This window comes from Cnephaeus nilssonii, assembly GCF_951640355.1.
Source record: "Cnephaeus nilssonii genome assembly, chromosome: 7".
Classification (NCBI taxonomy): Eukaryota; Metazoa; Chordata; class Mammalia; order Chiroptera; family Vespertilionidae; genus Cnephaeus; species Cnephaeus nilssonii.
In genome coordinates, this window is record NC_137078.1 from 78,994,652 (window position 1) to 79,015,327 (window position 20,676).

The 20,676-nt window shown below is 56.8% G+C and overlaps 1 protein-coding gene across 1 annotated transcript; it reads left to right on the forward strand.

Moving 5' to 3' along the window:
• Window positions 1-2,749: 2,749 nt before the first annotated feature.
• On the forward strand, window positions 2,750-5,017 carry POU3F1 (POU class 3 homeobox 1; the record flags this gene model as incomplete). The annotated part of the gene is made up of 1 exon (XM_079777799.1): window positions 2,750-5,017. The coding sequence occupies one exon, from the start codon at window positions 2,750-2,752 to the stop codon at window positions 4,103-4,105; it is 1,356 nt and encodes a 451-aa protein (XP_079633925.1). The 3' UTR covers window positions 4,106-5,017.
• Between the last annotated feature and the right edge of the window lie 15,659 nt (window positions 5,018-20,676).

A 20,676-nucleotide genomic window follows, 5' to 3' on the forward strand; every position in this document is an offset into this window, starting at 1 on the left:
GTGGTGACCATCTCAGTGCACTCGCTCAGCGCTGAGAGGTGTAGGTACCATGATGAATGAAGGCACTTGGTAAAGTACTGTGCCAGCGTTCAAGTCTCAGTGACAATTCCAAAAAACCTGACATCACAACACCTGTCCACTGTCCAGACATTACCCTTCCTCCAACAAAAACTGAGACCAGCCCTAGCTGGTTTGGCTCAGTGGACAGAGTGTTGGCCTGTGGACTGAAGGGTTCCGGGTTCAATTCTGGTCAAGGGTACATGCCCGGTTGCGTGCTCGATCCCCAGTAGGGGGTGTGCAGAAGGCAGCCGATCGATAATTCTCTCTCATCATTGGTGTTTCTATCTCTCTCCCCCTCTCCCTTCTTCTCTGAAACCGATAATATATATATAACTGAGACCATCAGAGCTGAAAGGGCCTGAGAGGTCAAGCAGTCCAAACCTCCATAAACCCACTCTACAAATGAGGAAACTGAGATTTAGTTAGAGCAGGGGAGGAACTTGCCCATTCACTAGGCACTAACCAGCAGAGTAAAAGCCCTTTCTGAGACCCTTTCACCCCCGTTGTCTCGGACCACCCTCTGACTTCCCTTAGCAAGACAGGTGGGCTGCCTGTGGTGCCACCGTTGCCAATTTACAGATAGGAAAACCAAGAGCTAGAGAGACTGGACCAAAGTTATTCTTGCCCAGGCGGACGGTGGCAGCCCAAGTGTCCATGTCGTGCAGGTCTGATTAGGCTGGCATGAGACGAGCCTTCACTACAGGGTTCCCAGCCTTGGTCCTCCCCCTGGGCCTGGGAGAGGGGCCAGGAAGGCCAGCGGACCAGGAGGTCTGCTGCTTTATGATCGTATGAAGGAAAGGGGATTCGAGGTGACCACTTCCTGAGCCAGAGTCCAAGAAAACTCAGCATCCCTAGCTGGATTCAGACACAGCTCGTGAAGTGAGGGTGGTACCTAAGGAGCCTGCTCGGGACAGGGGCCACTGGCCAGACAAGGACCTTGCCCTGTCCCACTCCATCCCTTGGGGACCAACCAGAGGCAGGACCTATGGTGTTCAGAGCACAGCCTGTGCCCAGGATGACCCTTGTCACTGTGGACATGGCAGCTGCCCCCAGATCCCTGTCACCCTTCTTCCCGCTCTGAGGCTTTATTCCACAGTCCTGACTTGCCCTGTGGGGCCCTAACTGGTTCTCCAGCTGGGTCCTGGGATCTGGGACCCCCCAGAGCCCTGGAATCTATGAACCCACTGGAGGCAAGACCGGGGAGAGAAAAGATGAACACTGTGCCAGCCAGACCTCAGTGTGGGACAGAGGTGGAGGCCACAGCTCACTCCACGCAGCCTACAACTCAATGTGGGATTTAGAGAGTCACAGACCAGCTGATGCTGAGGTCCGAGTCCACTTAGGATCCTTCAGAGAGTCCTCAGGGGGGAGGGGGGAGGAGGTACCTGCATTGCATGTCTCACCCTTCCAATAAGGCCTTCTCTATCTCAATTCCCTTTTTGGTAGCCTCAAGCAAGTCGGGTTAGATCCAGCCCAGGGCTTCATTGCAGGCTGGACAGCTCCCGACTGAAGGCTGGATTTCTGAAGTGCCAGACGCCTTTTCCCAAGTCCATGCCACTCCTCACCCACAGCAAGTTTCCCAGGACGTGACCCCGATATGACCCTGGCCAATGAGCCAGTCCGGCAGAGAGGAAAAGGAGCGAGAAGGCGGTATGGGGCAGATGTCGGTGAGCCCTTCGTATCCACCACCCCTGACTGCGGCGTTTTCCCCAAAGCCACAGTCTTTACCTCTCCGAATCCCGGAAATCCCGCGCGGCCTGATTACATCGCGGCCACCGGCTGTTCCACCACGAGCCACCCGCACGGTACTCACCTGGGCCGCGGTGCCGGTGCTGGGAGAAGGGGAGCCCGCGTGAGGCGTGAAGCTGGGGCGGGTCCGAATCTGCCCGCGCTGGACGCGCTCTCGGGCCGGCCCAGTTGCGGCGCCGAGTCTAAAAGGAGAAGAGGGGACAGGAGACGCGCCGGGGCCGTGCGCAGGGGACAGCTCTGTGCCCGCTGCAAACCGCGGGAGCAGGGCGGGCAAGAGGAGCAGCCGTGCTGGAACCGAATCCGGTACCCACGCCGCCTCCCGCTCGCAGCCGCCGAGACCGCGGGAATCCTAGCCCGCTGACAACCGCACCACGGAGGGAAGAGCGCGAGGGTGAGCTGCTGCTTGGAGCCCGAGCGCCTCCCGTAGCCCGCAGTCCTCGCCGCCGCCTCTGGCCTCCCGGGCGGGAGACGGGCGGGAATTCAGCTCGCGTGGAGAGTGGGACCCGCCGGGCTCCGAGCCTCCAGCGCAGGGGAAAAGAGGGGCCCACGCAGCCCGGACCAGAGGGGGTGCGGTCCCACGGCCACCCCCGCGCCACTCCCCCACGTGGCAGCCGCGCCCCCGGGGCGTGAGTGTGTACGAGGACGGTGGGGGGCTGTGAATGAAGCCCCAGCGGCCAATCAGCACGGTCGGCGCGCGGGACCCCGGGAGTGAGGCCCAATGGCGAGCTCTGGGCGGCCGGGCCGAGCGGCGGGCGGGCGCGGGGGGCGGGGGCCGGGACCGGAGGGAGGGAGGCAGCTCCGCGGGCAGCCAATGGGCGGCGGGTGGGGTGGGGCTCCGGAGCGCTGAGCGGGTCGAGGCTTTAAGCCGGCGGAGCGCGGCAGCAGGGCCCGCAGACGGAGCGAAGCGGCGGCGGCGGCGCGGCGCAGGGCGCGGGGCGGCATGGCCACCACCGCGCAGTACCTGCCGCGGGGCCCCGGCGGCGGAGCTGGGGGCACCGGACCGCTTATGCACCCGGACGCCGCGGCGGCGGCGGCAGCGGCGGCGGCCGCCGAGCGGCTGCACGCGGGGGCCGCGTACCGCGAAGTGCAGAAGCTGATGCACCACGAGTGGCTGGGCGCGGGCGCGGGCCACCCCGTGGGCCTAGCGCACCCCCAGTGGCTACCGACGGGAGGAGGCGGCGGCGGCGACTGGGCTGGCGGTCCGCACCTGGAACACGGCAAGGCGGGCGGCGGTGGCACTGGTCGAGCCGACGACGGTGGTGGCGGCGGTTTCCACGCACGCCTGGTGCACCAGGGGGCGGCCCACGCGGGCGCGGCATGGGCTCAGGGCGGCACGGCGCACCACTTGGGCCCGGCTATGTCGCCGTCGCCAGGGGCCGGCGGGGGCCACCAGCCTCAGCCGCTCGGGCTGTACGCTCAAGCGGCCTACCCGGGGGGCGGCGGCAGCGGCCTGGCCGGGATGCTGGCGGCGGGCGGCGGTGGCGCGGGACCGGGCCTGCACCACGCGCTGCATGAGGACGGCCACGAGGCGCAGCTGGAGCCGTCGCCTCCACCGCACCTGGGTGCCCACGGACACGCACACGGACATGCACACGCCGGAGGCCTGCACGCGGCGGCGGCGGCGCACCTGCACCCGGGCGCCGGAGGCGGTGGCTCGTCGGTGGGCGAGCACTCGGACGAGGACGCGCCCAGCTCCGACGACCTGGAGCAGTTCGCCAAGCAGTTCAAGCAGCGGCGCATCAAGCTGGGCTTCACGCAGGCCGACGTGGGGCTGGCGCTGGGCACGCTGTACGGTAACGTGTTCTCACAGACCACCATCTGCCGCTTCGAGGCCCTGCAGCTGAGCTTCAAGAACATGTGCAAGCTCAAGCCGCTGCTCAACAAGTGGCTGGAGGAGACCGACTCGTCCAGCGGCAGCCCCACCAACCTGGACAAGATCGCGGCGCAGGGCCGCAAGCGCAAGAAGCGCACGTCCATCGAGGTGGGGGTCAAAGGCGCGCTCGAGAGCCACTTTCTCAAGTGTCCCAAGCCCTCGGCGCACGAGATCACGGGCCTGGCCGACAGCCTGCAGCTGGAAAAGGAGGTGGTGCGCGTCTGGTTCTGCAACCGGCGGCAGAAGGAGAAGCGCATGACCCCCGCGGCCGGAGCCGGCCACCCACCCATGGACGACGTTTACGCACCCGGCGAGCTGGGACCGGGCGGGGGCGGTGCGTCGCCTCCCTCGGCGCCCCCGCCGCCCCCGCCGGCCGCGCTGCACCACCACCACCATCACACGCTGCCCGGCTCGGTGCAGTGACCCGCGCGGGCCGGGTCCCGGCTGGCGCGCGGCGAGGCGCCGCGCGGCCTGTACTCTTTTTGTTCGGTTGCTTTGGATTTTACAAAAAGCCCAGAAACTTTAGAACAAAACCAAACACCCGACGACCTTCTCCGGCGAGCGGCGAAGAGGGCGGATAGGCTACGTCGCCAGAACCCCGGAGAGAGAAAGGAAGATCCGGACCGCGCCAACTCACCCGGGGCATCCGGCCCGCCGCCTGCTCCCTGTCCCCATTCCCTCGACGACCCCCACCCTTGCCCGCCCCCCGGGCTGTTCGGGGCCGGATCCCGGCAGCGGCCTCCCCACAGCGACAGGTAACGCGGTACGGGGTTAGGAATCCCCCGGGAGAGAGGACCGAAGAGAGAAGGGTTCCCCATCCCCTCTCCCCGGCGCGGATACCCGAGCCTGCGGACCGAGAGTGGGGAACTGTCACTTTATTCGCTCTATGCCTCTTCTCTCCCAAGAGGATGCGCCCCATCCCCCTGATCCTTCCTCCGGGCTTGGTTTTTTACGGTTTTTATTTATTCGTGGAGCCTCTCGGCTCCTAGGGTCCTTCTAACTCCGCCCGCGCCCTTAATTTAAATCGCTGTATACTGTATTTATCGGGGCCCCGGAGGGGAGGCCGCGAGAGCCGCGTCTGTGTATAAAAGCAGGAAATAGCCAAAGCTTTACTCTAGCCTAATTTATTTTTTCCTCTTACCGTCCCAGCCCTACCCCAAAAGAGCAAAACAAACAAAAAAAAATAACACGAAAACTAACAAAAAAAAATTTGAGTGCTCATTTTCGTTTCGTTTTATCGGAGCTCCAACTCGGTTCCGGCCACGCTGTAGGGGTCTGCGCTCCCACCCACACACCCCCCCCCCCATGGCAAGGGGCTTCTGAAGCCCCGCTGCAGACTGACCACCGCACAGCTGGGCCCCCGCTCCCCGCGGGGCCCTGCCCTCCGGGCCACAAGCAAATGAAACTTGGAAAAGTTGGAGGTATTTTTTAACCAGCTGTAGAAATAAGCCGTTCCCTGAAAGCCTTCTGCCTGAGTCCCTGCAGCTTCCGTCTGCTCCCTTTGCCAGCCCCCTGGGATGTGGGAGGCTGGGAGAGAAATTCCCCTCCTTTGGGGTGAGGTGGGAACCATGTAAATATGTGAGATATGTACACACTGGCGGGGAGAAGAAACATTTTGTGCTTGATTTTTATTTTTGGTTTTCCGGGTTGCCCTCCGTCCCCGTCCTAAAGGATTTTGTACACCGACTAATCCGAAAAAGATATTTTAATATGATTTCCAGATTTCTGACCGTCTCTATTTATTTTCTGGATGTGTCTGGAGCTTCCCCCTCCTCCATTTCTTGTTTTGTTTGTCGCAGTTTGAATTTAAATTTTATTTTTATTATTTTTTGGAACAATGTTTTGGTGCATTCTCTTTGTATCTTTATTGCAAAAAAAAATAATAATAACGTAGACTGGGAAGTTCCCTTTATATTTATGTTATAGTAAATATTTTATTACTCACATAAACATGTACCCCAGGGCTGTGTCCTGTCCTCTTTACTACCAGGGCTGGGTGGGTTTGTGGGTAAAATGTTGGGACACCCTGGCTCACCTCCCCTAAAGTCTTGGCCTGACTATTGTAGAGAAAGGTAACCACACCACCCTTGTTCCAGGTTAGTATCAGGACCGCCTGTCCCCTGGGCCACAGTTGGGCCCCTGCCTCAGGTGAGTGAGTTTTGGAAGATGAAGCTGCCTCGAGTGCCCTCCCATAAACAGACTATCCTGAGACCGGACCTGGGCCGGGGCAGGGAACCGCAGGCACCACACTGAATTGGGGCCAGCGTTCCTCGGGCACAGCTCCACTGCTCTTCTTAGCCAAGGAAGAAACCACCTGGACCTGGACCATTAGCCTGGCATCTCCGTATCCCCCACCCCAACCCTGACTTTGGTTTCTGTTTGCACTCCAAGTGTGGGGCCTGGGCCCGTTTCACCATTCCAGGTCCTGGGGCAGCTGGAGGCGGGCTCAGGCTCCACCAGCCCGTCCCAGCTGGCTCTCCAACCTCAAGCATAATGGTACCTAAACCTCCTTGGACCCACTGGCTGTTCCTGCAGTGGTCCTTCGCCAGCTGAGTGGGCCTCGGGAGGGAACCCTACCTGTTTGCTTCGACAAAGGCTTCTCAGCAAACAAACCACCTGCCTCAACTTCTCCTGCAGAAGAGTGGGGGCATAAACAACTATACCATCTCCTCTCTAGGGATGGATACCCAAGGACTACTCCCCACCTCCCTACCCCCATCCAGGGCATGATGCATATGCCTATGGGAGGACTCCACAGTGTGCAGTCACAACCTGGGGGGAGGGCATAGACGTCCTCAAACATCCCCTTCTCAAGCCTTCAGCAGCAACATGCCCCCTCCCCAGAGTCAGGGTGGTGGAGGCAGATCAGTGTTCCAGGCCCGAAGCTCAAAACTACCTGTGTCCCAGCCAAGACCTTCCTTTAAAACAACTCTTTTTTAAAAAACACGAATAAAACAGCCCTGTTTTCTCCCTTCTTTCTTTTCCCTCCTCAAGAGAAACTCCATGAGGTTTCTTTTACTCTGCATGGAGACAAAGCTTGAAGGCACAAATGCTTGAATGGGGAGAAAGTTGTGTCCCCAGTGAGGGTGTATTTGTGGACCCTCTCCCACCAGGGGAGCTGCCAACTCCCAAGCCTGCGAGAGCCGACCGCATCTCGGGTGTTCAGAGGGGTGCTCCCAGGCCCCTGATTGTGCCACACAGAGTTCTGGTGACGTTCTGGGCTCTGCCTCTCAATCTTAGGAGAATTGTCTCCGCAAGGACAAAGTTCTCGAATGCCAAACCTCTCACTCTGCTCCTTATTTTTTTTCTCCCGCTTTCACTCCAGCCTCGTGAGCAATTAGCCCTGTAATTGGCACCCGTGTCCCCGCCGCCGGTCCCCATACTGGCAAGCCAGTGAGCCTCCCCATGCTTCTTAAAGAGGTAGCCAGGAATGTATGGGCCAGTGAGGTGACAGCATGCCCAGAGCATCAGGCCACCCTCGCTTGGCCCTTCATTTCCTGCTCCACCAAGTACGGAACTTCGAAGCAGTCCCACACTCCCTCCTTACATCTCCATTCCTGGATTTGTTCCACCCTCCGGGCCCTGAAATGGAAGCACATGCAGCTCGCTCAGCGCGCTGCCCTGAGCCTCAGCAGGTTTGGAGGTTGGAAAAGGGTGACTGGGAAGACGGGGGTCTTTCACGGGCCTCCGCCTGCAGCTGACACCAATTGATTGATTGATTTCCCAATTATCTGCTTAATCCTGTACGAGAGGGTGGATTTATTATTTAAGCAAGTCAACTCAAAAACAGCAAAACAATGTGGCCTCCCAAGAACCAGCAGCAGCTGACAGGTAGAACAAAAAGATGGAAAAAAAGTAGAAAAGGGGACGGAAGAAAATCTTCCACTTTGTGAGGATTTTGCTTAATGAGACACCAGCCTGGGACAGCTACCCAGGAACCAACCCCTGGTCACTGAAGGCCCCCCTGGCTCCTTCCCTGGCTCTGGCCTGGGATGAGGGTAGAAACCATAGCACATTTGACCATTAAGGAAAAGCCATAGGGAGAGAAATAGTTGACCCTGCAGTCTTACTCCCTGAATAGAGTTTAGGAAAGACACAGTCCCCTGCGAGCTTGACCGAGCCGCTTCTCCATCCCATGCGTATGTCGATCTACCTGCTCATTCCAGAGAGCCTCAGACTTCCTTTCGTTCAAGAGGGGGAGAAGTCCCTAGCATCCGCCTTCGAGGAAGGCCACGCTTTCCCGAGCTGATTTGGAATTTTCTGATCCCATCCTCCTTCCTCATTTGAACAGCATTACTTTCTATGATCATGTGGCCACATGTTCTGTTAGAGCTTCACTCTCCTCATGTGAACTTCTGTGTGTTGGTGTATGAATTTGTGTGTGTGCCACTGTGCCTGCAAATCCACAGCTACTCCCAGAGGTAGGAGGGGGGAAAGAAAGTCTATGCTACACTGCTAATGCTTTGAGCTGGAAGAACATGTGCAGGGTGGGGGTTGGTCAACAACAGGAAGAAGGAAGGTGACCGTCGTGGTCACCTGTGGTCATCCAGGCAAACCCAGAAGGAGCCCTACACTGTACCTCAAGGACCCCCACCTCCTGCACCACAGAGTTGCACTGGCTTACATGTTGCCTGGCTTACGTCTGGTACAATCATCCCTTGACCCCGGGACTCGATTGCATGTCCACTGGACTAGCTGACCGCAACCACAGCCACACACTTAGAGCTGTTTGGAACCGAATCTCCTCTGGAGAGGCTCTGGGCCTGCATATGGGGGTGTGATGCACCCAGGCCCTGGCTCTCCCCAGCAGGGTTTGAGCTCCAGAAAGGAGACCCACCTGAGCAGGAGAAGGAGAGAGAGGGGTTTGTTATCTGGGCCCAATTGCTCCTCCTAAACTTAAAAGAGGATTCACCCAGACCTCCAGCTTAGTGACTGAAGCCAGAGTGGCCGTCAGTCTTATCCCTGCCTGACATATTTGAAAACCCTGGAGTTAGCGTTTGGCCAGCCGATCAGGGCTCTTCTTGCTGCCTGGGAGGCCTCCATGTGGGAGGACTGCCCTCTATTGGTCCCTGAACTGGGACATGGCAACAGTCACCAGGGCCATCTCACAGCTGAGTGTCCCCCCAAAAAGTCAGCTTCAAGTTGCCTATTCTATGGGAGTGCCAGATAGAGCAGAGGCAACTAGCACCTCCAAGGATGCAGTCCTGCTTCACATACGCACACAGGCTTGCCGGAGACCTTCCTTCTCCATCTACCGCCTCCCCCATCCCACGGCCACGCTCGGAATTTGCCATCACAGCTACCTCCTCTGTCTGTCTCCCCTCACACCCATCCCCATCACTTCTGTCGGCCAGCAAAAAACCCAACGCACACAGTCCCCAGCTCGCTCACTCACTCACACGTTAACACACTCATGGGCACACCCATACCACTGTTTGGCTGTCCAGTACCAGTTTTGTAGTCTTTGGCGCTGAGCTCTCCAGAGTTGCCAAATACCTGGCACCTGTAATATTTCTTTAAATACACACAGTCATCCTTTGCAGCATTTGACGAGGTCCCCATACTCTCAGGATATCCACGCACTTACCCCACAAACTGCTTTCCAAACACATCCGTGCCCATCATTGTTCTCAGCTCCTCCCAGCTCTCTCCTGCTCCCTTCAGATAATTAAAGTTAGGCTGTGTGTTTGTATGTATATGTGATCTTATTTTTTAAACACACACCCCCACACGTACATATGCGTGTATATATACAAACACACACAGCAATTAGATCTATCCGTTCCTGCCATCATTCCTCTTGTGCAGTAAAACCTCAGCTACTCACATGTCCCCACATCACCACACGATGAACCCAGCATCACCTAGTCACGGGCTTCTGATATCACAACACACATACGCGCGCGCGCGCACACACACACACACACACACACACACACACACACACTGGCACTTTCACACAGTTACACCCACCCCAAGCTCCCTGGTGTTTTTTCAGAGGCACAGCCCACCTCCAGGGCATCTGAAAGGGCTCCCCTCACATGAGCTAAGTACCAGGAGGGCTGTGCCTCAAGGCCCCCCACGCACATACACCCAGTGGATGTGTCTCTGGCTGAGCCTGACCAGGGTGGGTCTTGGTATTATTAGGCTGCAGAGACAGCACGGAGGCATATGGTCTCATACACAAGAAATAATGTTCATGTTAAATCAGACCTCATGCATAATGCATGGTGCCTGATCTCACATTATTTTGGGTGTTCGTCAAAATCAGTGTTCTTTCTTGTGAGGGCTTCTGAAAAGAAGGGGCAGGCGTTTGCTAATTGCACCTGCAGCCTGGACCCAGGGAGCCTTCCTCTACCCCACTTCACCCACCAGTGGGTCTCATCCCTCTGTCCCTCTGTCTTTCCACAGGGAAGGAGGGGCTGCCTCAGGTTTGTAGCAGGCGTGAGGCCCCGTGTTATTTTTATTTCTTTTCTCTCGGCTCTCTGTCCCCAGAGGGTTCTGGGGAATAGCAGTGGCTCCGTCATTCTCACACCCGATTCATTTGCCGTTTTATGAACTCCCCGTTGATTCATCGCCTCCCTAAGTCAATGATTCACTCCTGATGGCTGTGCAGAAATCCTTCTTCAAAGGCTCCAGATTATTCAGCTCTGAACAGGAGCGGACCTGGACCCTGCGCTGCCCCTGTTCCCCTTGCTTAGGGTGGAAATTGTCACCATCCTGGGCCTTTCCCTGGGGCTGGCTGCCTGGGGAGGAGGGGAGGGAGTGCTCCCTCTATGCAAAAGCTGCTAGAGTTGACCCCAGCAGCTCATAGACAGACCCGACCTTCCAACAAGGCCCCGTCCAGCCACTTGGGTCACCTGCCTTCTCCCACTGTCATCAGTGTCATCGCTGGGGAAGGTCTTTATGCCTCAGGGGGAGGCAGAGAGTAGAAGAGTGAAATGCAGGGGCTGTGAGATCAGACAGACCTGGGTACAAATCCTGGCTCCACCTCCTATCAGCGGTACGACTTCAGGCCAGGTACTCACCCTTTCTGTGCCTCAGTTTCCTAATACTGTGACAATGGCAGTTCCTACATCATAGATCTATTTTGAGAGTTAAGTGGGAGGATGTACATAGAGGGCTTAGCATAAATCGGTGATGAATGAATGAAAGCTGTTTGATTGTGGGGTCTGGGCAAGGCATTGTACAAAAATAAGCGAGCAGGGAAGAAAACCAAAATGTAATGAACTTTTACCACAGACCCCACTCTGTCCAAGTCATTTGGACATAATGCCTATCCAGCACTTATTTTATTCTTTTTTTTCCCCCAGGATAAAGGGCGCACTATTTTTATTAATATTGAGAGTGCACAGAAAAGTAGTGAAACCCAACAAAATAGCTAGATTTTTTAAATGTTTTTATTGATTTTTAGAGAGAGAGAAAGATCAATGCAAGAGCAAAGCATCAATGGGCTGCATCCTGCATGCGCCCCACTGGAACCACAGCCCAGGCATGTGCCCTGACTGGGAATTGGACCAGTAACCTTGAGGTTCACCGGACGACGCTCAACTTACTGAGCCACACTGACCAAGGCTTATTTTATACTTTATTTTCATGATCTCACATTAGTCATTCCTATTTTGCAAATAAGGAAACTGGTACCCAGAGAGTTTTAGTGACCTAGGCAGAGCAGCAAAAGTGGATAATGATAGAAGCTGGGATAAAACCCGTTTTACCTGACACCCGGACAACGTTCTTTTTACGCTCCCTGCTGAGGTGAACAGCACTGTCCGGTGCTTGGGGTACGTGCACAAAGCAGAGGTTTCCGAGCTCAGGACTGGGCCGGGGAGAGAAGCAGCGGACCAAGGGTGCTGGAGCTGATTGGCTAGGATCTGCTCCTCTCTCCACCAGACTGCCATCAGGTAAATCCCATGAGGCTCAGGGAAGTTGGATAACTTGCCTGGGGTCACCAAGAAGGTCAGGAAGCACCCCTGATGCATCCATTCAGAGTGCTGCACACTGAGCAACCCACAGAGTCTCTAAGAATGCGTTTCTTGGCATCTGCCCAGGTCTTCATCCTGGCTGCACCACCTGCTACTTACCACTTGCCATGCCTCAGTTTCCTCATCTGTCAAAATAAAAGAATGGTAGTGCCTGGCTAATAGTACTGCTGTGGAAATTAGGTGAGAGATGATATACATAAACACTCAGAAGAGAGTCTGGGAGATTGTAAGTGCACATTAAATGTTAGCTATAAAATTAATTTTATTTGTACACTATATATTATTGCTGGGCTGAAGCAATGCAGAAAAATAATACCAGGTGCTTCCCCCACACAGACCTCCCGCCCCACCCCAGGATTATCTCTCTTCCTTCTCAAAGAAGAGTTCAAGCTACCCATCCCCAGTTCACAGATGAGGAAATAGAGGCCCAAGGATGTTGAGGGACTCTTCCAAAATGACCCAGAAAATTAGTGGCAGGTACATTCTCCCTACCTCTTCCCCATTCCTGCCTCTTGTGGTAACCCCAGTTCCCCAATAATGTACTTCTCCCAAGGCTCTGTGCTGTTTCTAGGGAAACAGCACCCAGAGGGTCAGAGAAGGCCTCACAGATGGTGGTACCATTGAGTTGGGTCTTGAAGAATGCGTAAAGGTTTGCCTCTGGGGCTCTGGGCTCAGGGTCTGATTCCAAGGAGGCAAAGCCACTCGACCCCTTCGCCCTCAGACCCCACTCATTCCCCCTTTCTGCCCTGCTCAGGACCTTCCAGCAGTGGGCTTCCACCCCTCCTTTGATCCCAGCACAGAAGATTCAACTCAAGATCAAGGCCCTAGACCCCGTGGAGCCTCCTAACATGAGACTTAAGTCTGACTATAGATTCCTTCAGGTACCAACTCCTGGTTCTACTGCACCCCTGCCCTGGGGCTAACCACCAAACCATGCCACAGGGCATCCTGGCCTCAAAGGTGAGGGTCAGCTACCCGGCTCCAGGCCTCACTCCGCTGTTCATCCTTAGTACGACCCAAGTTGGGTCATCCGTCATCCCAGGACCTCAATATATGAAATGGCCACTCCCTCATTTAAACATCCATCTATCCATCCTACATACATCCATTTATCCATTCATCAACCCGCCCATCTATACAACCATTCATTCATCCGTCTGCCCACCCATCCACTCATCCATTCATTCATGCAACCCTCAACTACCTCTTTAACCATCCACCCATCTACCCAACCACCTCCCATCCATCCCCTCATCTAACCATCCAGTTTAACAATCAATCCCTATGTTGAGCAGCAGGAACACGGACAAAATATATATATATTAGTCCTCCATCCTTAAAACTCTCTCAGATTAACTTCTTCCCCTCCCTACCTCTCAGTCATTTGGAGTAGGCATGTGAGGGCCAAGTGGCATCATTGTTTGGGAGGAAACAATGAAGGCTGTTGTTGCATCTATGGCTCTTGTGTGGCATGGACACGTCCATGCCCTGCGCGTTTCTTCAGGGTTTTCCGGAAGAGGTAGTCAGTATGGCCTCTGCCTGGCCCTGGGACTTCCCTTCACTCTAATTTCTCACTCCAGAGATGCCAGGTGCTGACCTGAACTAGAGGGATTTCAAAGGGATTGAGGGAAAGGAAAGAGCTTGTGAGCATAACTTCTGCCAAGACTGAAAATCACCACTGAGACTCAGTTTTTCTATCAGAAATGGCACAGCATCTCAGCACTAGGGAGATATGAGGAATGTTCTGGTCCCAGGCCTGTCACTGCCCAGCGGTGTAACCGTGAGCACATCCCTGCCATTCTCTGGGCCTCAATTTCCCGACCAGGGCAGTGTGAGGGGTGGTCTAGGGGTCCTCCCAGCTCTGAGATGGTCCCTCTTGACTCTCAATCCTTTCCAGCCTGGGTGGGCCTTCCCCTCTGACAATGGAGCCTCTCTGACCAGCCCACACACAAGGAGGGGTAGGAGATGACGTGGTTGGTGTCCAGGGCCCTGAGTCCTCTGGCTATTCAACCCTCCCTCCCCTGACACAAACAACCCTCAGTCACCTCCCCCTCCCGCCCCCCAGAATCTGGGCACAGCTGGGGCCTGCTTTGCCCTGGCCACCTCATGAATCACCCCTCTATGGTTCCCCCGGGGGAGTGGTCCAGGGAGCATCCTACGCCCCCTGCGGGGTGAGGGCCAGAATCACGGCACTCAAGCAGGCAGTGTCTACAGGAACAATGGGGGCCTGTGGCTCACAGCCGGAATGCAGCCATTGTCCTGCCCTGGCCCCCAACCCCAAGGCCTCAGGTCCTCAGGCCGGGCAGGCTGGCGTGGGTCGGTGCGTCAGGCGCTCGTGTGCCAGGGCCAGGACACATGGCCTGCTGCTTCCCTTCTCTGGGCAGGCTAGCTGGTGGGCCAATGGGCCAGACCCCACCTCCACACACAGCCTCACAAAGGATCCCATGCACAGGGTGAGGAGAAGCAAGACGGGACCCAATGAAGCCCAGCCAGCCTCCAACCCACCCTCCCCAGGGTACCTAGAGCAGCCTCAGAGAAGGGGCCTTGAAGCTCTGAGATCCAAGCTATACATCACAGTGGGGAGGGGGACCACATTAGAATAATGCAGGATTAGAATGGGGTTGCTATAGCGACGTATTAGGGCAATACATCTAGGGAGTCCCAGCCCCTTGGTGATGTATGACTCTGCTCAGCTGAGGGGAGCAGGGGGAGGGGACCTGTCCCGCTGCTTCCAGGGAGAGCAGACACCAAACATTCTCTTTATTGGACTCCAAAAATAGGCTTCTCAGGATCCTGTCAAGACGGGGAGAGATACCCTGCCAGCCAAGCTCAGACAACCCCACTTTAGTCCATCCATGCTCAACTCTGCTGCAACTTCACACCTCAGCTCCAGCTCCCGGGGCTCCTGCCACGCTCAGCCCAGCTCCATCTCAGCCCCTCCAGGCTCTGTCCTTTCTGCCTCAGTGCCAAGGACCATCCCCTACTCCCTCCCAGCATCCAATGGGATTAATAGGACTTTATCTGGGGAGGAAGGGGGGTGGTCTAGAAATACTCCTCCATCAAACCACTCAAAGCTGTTAATTTGAGAGACGCCTAGAGACCAAGTCTGAGGGCACACAGTAGTCTGTTCCCTTCTCACCCACAGGCCTCACCACGCCAGTACCCCACCCCCCTCCAATCCCAGGTTGGAAATTTAACTTCCCTCCACATACTCCCAGGGTCACCAAGGGGGTGTATAGGTGACTAGTCCTAGCAAAAATAAAAATAAAAATAAAAAATGTATGGGGCTCCCAAGAAAGAACTCATTAAAAGTCTTCACGTAATGTGTGTAATGTTACGCAACAAAGCCAGGCCATGGGCTCCCTTTCAAAGTGCTGTATCCAGTCCTTTGCACCAGCTTGTCCCGTTTCAGAGGCCCTGGGCCTCAACCCCAGGGCGCTTCAGGGAAACATTCTCTTGAGATAACCCCTTTTGCTCTATCACCTTAGCAACTTGGTGCGGAATGGGAGGAAGGACCAATTACCCCTTTTGAGAATCATCGGTGTGCCTGTGAGTATATGCCTGTCTCCCTCTGTCTTAACGTGCCTTCTGTGTACCCATGTCTGTGTGTAACTCTCATCGTGTGTGTGTGTGTGTGTGTGTGTGTGTGTGTGTGCAGGCACAACTTGCTTCCTCGCTGAATGGTAATTTTTAGTTAATTCAACTGATTACAATAATTACACAACCCAAAAGAGTCTTCCTTTTTCCTTTTGAAAGTGACACTCTGGCCGTTTGCGGGGGGTGAGCAGGGGGGTCGCTCCAGCCAAAGCTGGAAGATGCTGACAATCAAAGTTACCTCCTCCCATCAGAGGAGAACATGTCTATTCGTGTTCATGGGCAGAGCTCCCACCCGGGGACTACCCCCTTCCCTGCCCATGAACACGAATAGACACACACATGTATATACCGTGGCCCTGCCCTGGTGGTGTCCCCACGATGGGAGAAACCGGGTTCATCCTTGATTGGAAAGAACCGGTAAAGGGAGTTTCTGCTCTCACTATCCTTCCCCCTCGGGTGCCTCCTTTCTAACACACAGACGTGCATGCACACACATCCACACACAGCAGAGGGGAGAGGAGGACTAAGAGAAGGTAGGGGAAGGCAGAGTGTGTGTGCCCAGAGGGCAGTTCCTGGGTGGGGGTGGCAGGGTGCCCAGGGCATTGAGTGGGCAGGAGAGCTTCATGGCTTCCTCTCTTCCCTAGCCAGCGACCAAAGGTCAGCCCAGGCGGCTCAGCCACGTGCAGTCCATCCACCCCCGTCAGGTCATGTGAGACAGGACCAAAGCCTCATCAACACACCATTGTCCTCCAGAGCCCAGCCTTGTCTTGGGACGAGAACAAGTCCCCTGCAGCCCAAGGCGAGTCAGTGCCCCTGCGGTCCCTGGGCCTAAGGGGACCCTTCTGAGAAATGGGAGAGAGCACTGGCACTGAGCGTGCCTGGGGTGGGAGCAGGGGGAGGAAGAACCCACTTCCTCATGTTCCCTCTGAGGGGCACGTACACCAGAACATACCACCACCACCACCACCCGCCCATTCCCCCATGTTCTGGAGAGGAAATTGAGCAAAGCAGAGAGGGACGAAGAGTAGCCCTGAAGGTCATCTTGCACGTCAGCACTGGGATGGGCCCAGAGCCCCTTGCACCCTGGCTCCCAGCCTGGACCACAACACAGGCTCCATTGACTCTTGGGCACCCTCTTTCCCAAGATGCATGCAAAGCTGTGGGCTCATGGCTTCTGCCCACGGGCCCCTGGCCCCATAGGACCCACGCAGGGAAGGAGGCCAGAGCTGGATGGACGGATGGCCATGGGTGGACAGAGTTCCCAAGGAGCTGGTAGAAGGGAGGAAGAAGGAAGGAATGGATGCTGCACCTACACCAGAACAGCCAATCTCTAGGCCCTGTCCTACCTGGCCTGGAGTAGAGGCAAAGATCTTGGGGACCCAGCTAGGACAGACTCTTTGCCAGTGCCACTTCTACCCATCCCTCGTCCATATTTATTCCTGGCAAAAACAGGGACACCCCCCACCCCCACCTGCGCCACTGAGACTAAACCTGGGGCAAAGCCAGCCTGGCCCACCCTCTGTCTCCCACAAGGGAAGTCAGGTGGGGAAGGGTGGTTGTGTCTGGGGGAGGAGGATTGGAGGAAAGCCGGGCTCCAGCAAGGGGAGGGCTGCCCCAGCAGGATGACAGAGAGATGATTAAACCCACAGAGAAGATTGATAAGGGAGCTAAACAGCTGCAGCTCTGCAAGGTGGGCTGGGGACAAATCTCATCTTGTCCTGGCAGCACTCAGAGCACTGGGGGGCTGGGCCAGCAAGACTGAGCTCATGACCTACACAAGCTCTGAGCAGGAACGGGGGTCTGCTCCCACCTTCTTCCCCCAAGGCCTCTGAGGGTGCCTTCCAGAGCCCAGCCCTCATTCCTGCCAACTCCGAGCTCCCTCCCAGCCTCACAGCCCTCGGCACCTGGGCAGCGTGCCCTTCTCACCAGTGCCCCCTTCACCCACAGCATCTCTGCCACAGCTCTCACTCTCGTTATTATTAGATGTGATTTACAGCGGAAATGCTTAGTCAGACAAACCAAGACTCCCCAGACAGAGGGAGTGGGAGAGGAGAGTCCATGGGAGGTGGCCCCTCTGGGCAGGGTCGTCAAAGAGAGAGAGAGAGGCAGGGCTCCCAGATGAACAGGAGGTTCATCTCCTATGTCTCTGGTCGGCTCCAGTCCCAGGAGCCTCACAAGAGTCTCTTGGACATCCTGACCCTTTTCTGACCTCCACCTGGCCTGTCAGTCTCTAATCTTGCCTGGCAAGGGCAAAGCCCAGGGACCTGGAAGTCCTAAAATCAAGGTGGTTCCGGGGGCGGTTTCCTCACACCAGAGCTCGTAGTTCAGAAGGCAGCCCCTGACTCCCAGAGAGGGAGAGAGGCAGGAAAAGTGCATTGCTGGGGCCCCGGCCCCACGCTGCAGGCAGGGAACCCTGGGCGCTGGGCGCGTTCCTTCAGGGGGACGTCCGAAGGCACCAGAATCGTGGGGAGCACACACTCGCTCCGGCTTCCACCTTGCTCAGAAGAGCTCCGGGGCAGGTCCGTGTCTGCTCCCTGGGTCTCTGACTCCCTGGCAGGGAGGAACTGGGCATTGTTGCCAAAAATAAACGTTCCCTCTCCCGCTCCCTGGCTCCCGGCTCCCGCTCATTAGGATGCGTGGCGTTTGGCTGCGGTCCCACACCTTGCAGCTCATTATAAATATGCAGTCGCTGCTGGCGCTACCCCAATCATCTCTGCAATCAGAGCTTTTAATTAGGTTAATTAAATTGTATCAAATCTCGCAGGGACGCAGTTCACTGATGCTGATGAGGCAGCCAAAACAGACCCCAGCTCCTCCGCTAATGAAGGCCGCTGCTGCCTGCACAGCCAGGGAGCCCGAGCGCATAATAAACGGAGCCTCCTCTGGGAGGAGCTGCTGCCCAGGCCTGAGCGCCGGGACCTGGCAGGGGGTCTGCATCAGCTCACCTGGCTCCAGCTTGGGCAGAGCTCCCACCCGGGGACTACCCCCTTCCCTGGAGAACGGACTGGGGCGGCTTCAGGAGCCAGGGCAGGTGGACAGTGTCAGGGCCCTGAGCACCTGCCACCCCAACACAGCAAACTTAGGTGTGCCCCCAAGATCCACTAACTCCATCTGGGGTTCCTTTCTTAACTTTCCCCCCAGAATGGCCCAATAATGCCACACACACACACACACACACACACACACACACGCACGCACGGCCCTGTCGCTGCCCCTCTGGACTGTCTTATTAACCAGGGAGGCCAGGCAGAGACTAGAAAGCTCATCCAGCCACTGGCGGCCTAGTCTCCATCTGCCATGGAGGCCATCTGCCCCTGTGGGGAGTGGAGGTGGTTTTTAATGCTGCAGCCAGTAACAGGAGGGGGTGGCACCCCCATCTCCATGTGCCAGATGGACCCTGCATCTTCCCACCTCCCTACCACTCCACCTAAAGAGCCCTAAGGGGCCCTTGTCCCCGACCTCCTGGGATCAAATTGGCTCCTTCCCTGGCCCCTGCTCATCCTGAGCTGACGGTCCTAGGCCCAGGCGATCCACTGCTGGCCGCTGGAGACCACAGGCTGCAGAGCGAGGGGGCCTGCAAAGGTCCTGCCCTGCCTTTAAGCAGGAAGGCAAGTGCTGCCACCTCCAAAGGGGCTGTCCCCGACATGCTACTCGGCCTGGCTCCAACCCCCTCCTCTTAACCCCTCCGGCGCGGGTCTGTCTGGCCTGCCGCAGAGCGCTGGGGAGATAGGATGGGGAAATTTTCGGTGCTCTCGGGACACGCTGTTTCTGCTGTAGAAGCTGTTTTTTTGGTTTGGAAAGGTGTTTTTTTTCCACCCAGTAATGTGAAAACATGAAACCTGAAACCAACCCCCCACATTTGCCACCTCAGAGCCTTTGGGGTAACTAGGAGAAAGCCGTAAATGAGTCAGGCTGATTCAGAGCAGGGGGTGCTGCTCAGGTGCCTCGGGGCACCGCAATTTCATTAACACTTATGATCCGAGCATGGCCGTCAGGTGACAGACGACAGGAGGAAAGGGAAAGGCTTCCTCCCCACCCCCTTGTTCACCCCAAACACAGTCCCCAGATACGCTCCTCTTGTCTAGAAATAGCTAGGGCCTTGGCTCTGTTCTGGACCAGCCCCTGCTGCCACCCCCAAAGCAGGGGCCCAGGGCTGTTCTACTGCCCTCGCTCCAAGCAGCCTGCTTCCCTCCCCCAAGAGGGGAGATGGCCACGGCCGTCCCTCAAGCCCTCCAGTGACGCAGGAGAGAAGGGACAGGGAGAAGTAGGCACAAACTAGGGTTAGGAGACATGCAGGGAAAGAGAAAGGACCCAGGAGTAAGGAGCAGGAGGTGGCTTAAGGGAGTCTGAAGCAGGGGCGGCATCCTTCCTTTGACCAGAGCACTTTGGGAAAGAGGCATGACCTGGGCTGTCTCCTCAGCCTCCTAAGTGGTGGGCTGGGGAAAGAAGCTCTGCGCCCCTGGAGTTTCCTAACTTCTCTCTGATCCATGCCGGCACTTTCTGCTGAGACAGACCCAAGTTGCTGGGTGGGAGCCCTGCCAGCAGGGAGGCCCCGTGACCTGGATGCGAGAGAGTGCACCCTCTGACCCCGCAGGCAGCTGCACAAGCCCAAGAAACCTGCCGGCTCAGCCCCAAGACGGCATTTCGGCAGTCCGCCCCCGATCCCTCCCCTCACCTGGGGCTGTGGGCCAGGACTCCCACCCACGCGTTGGCCCGCCCTCCCCCGACACCCTGGCACAAGGCTCTGTGAACTGACGCCCTGAGAAAGCTTGAGGAAGGGAGGCCAGCACCATACACCCACTTGCCTCACTCTTTCAAGTCCCAACAGGCCCCGGCCTGGCCAGCCCCCACAGGTCGGCAGCGCGTCTGTGTCTGCTGGCTGCCTTCCCTGCTGGAGGGCGTGCAGCTCATCGCTCCCTGCCCCACAGCCAGCTCTAAACAAACACGCAACGCTGCGTGCGGAGACCCTACCAGGTCTTGGGGGAACCACCCTCTGGACAACCTGGGAGTCCAAGACATTTCCTCCGTGGACCTCGTTAGAAAAGGGGGAAGCCCTCCCCTGCCCAGTCCCTGTCTTGCTGCCACACTAAGCTCCAGCTGGGGGAGCAGGGGCGGGAGAAAGCCTTTTTTAGTAAGAGCTCTCCTCGTGGCATTAAATGCAATAAACATATACACACTGAGCACCTATGGAGTCCAGGATGCTGCCCCTGAAGGGTGTGCTGAGTTGGCTGGACGCCAGCACCATGAGCACCAACCTGAGAAGGGGCAGCAGCTCCACCTACTGGGCCCTTTCCCCCCTGTCACCAGGAATCGGTTCCCCAGTCAGACTTGACTCAGTAAAGCTAGGGAATGACACTCTCCTGCTCTGGTCAGAAGGGCCCTGAGCTGTGGCAACGGACCAAGTGTCTGCTG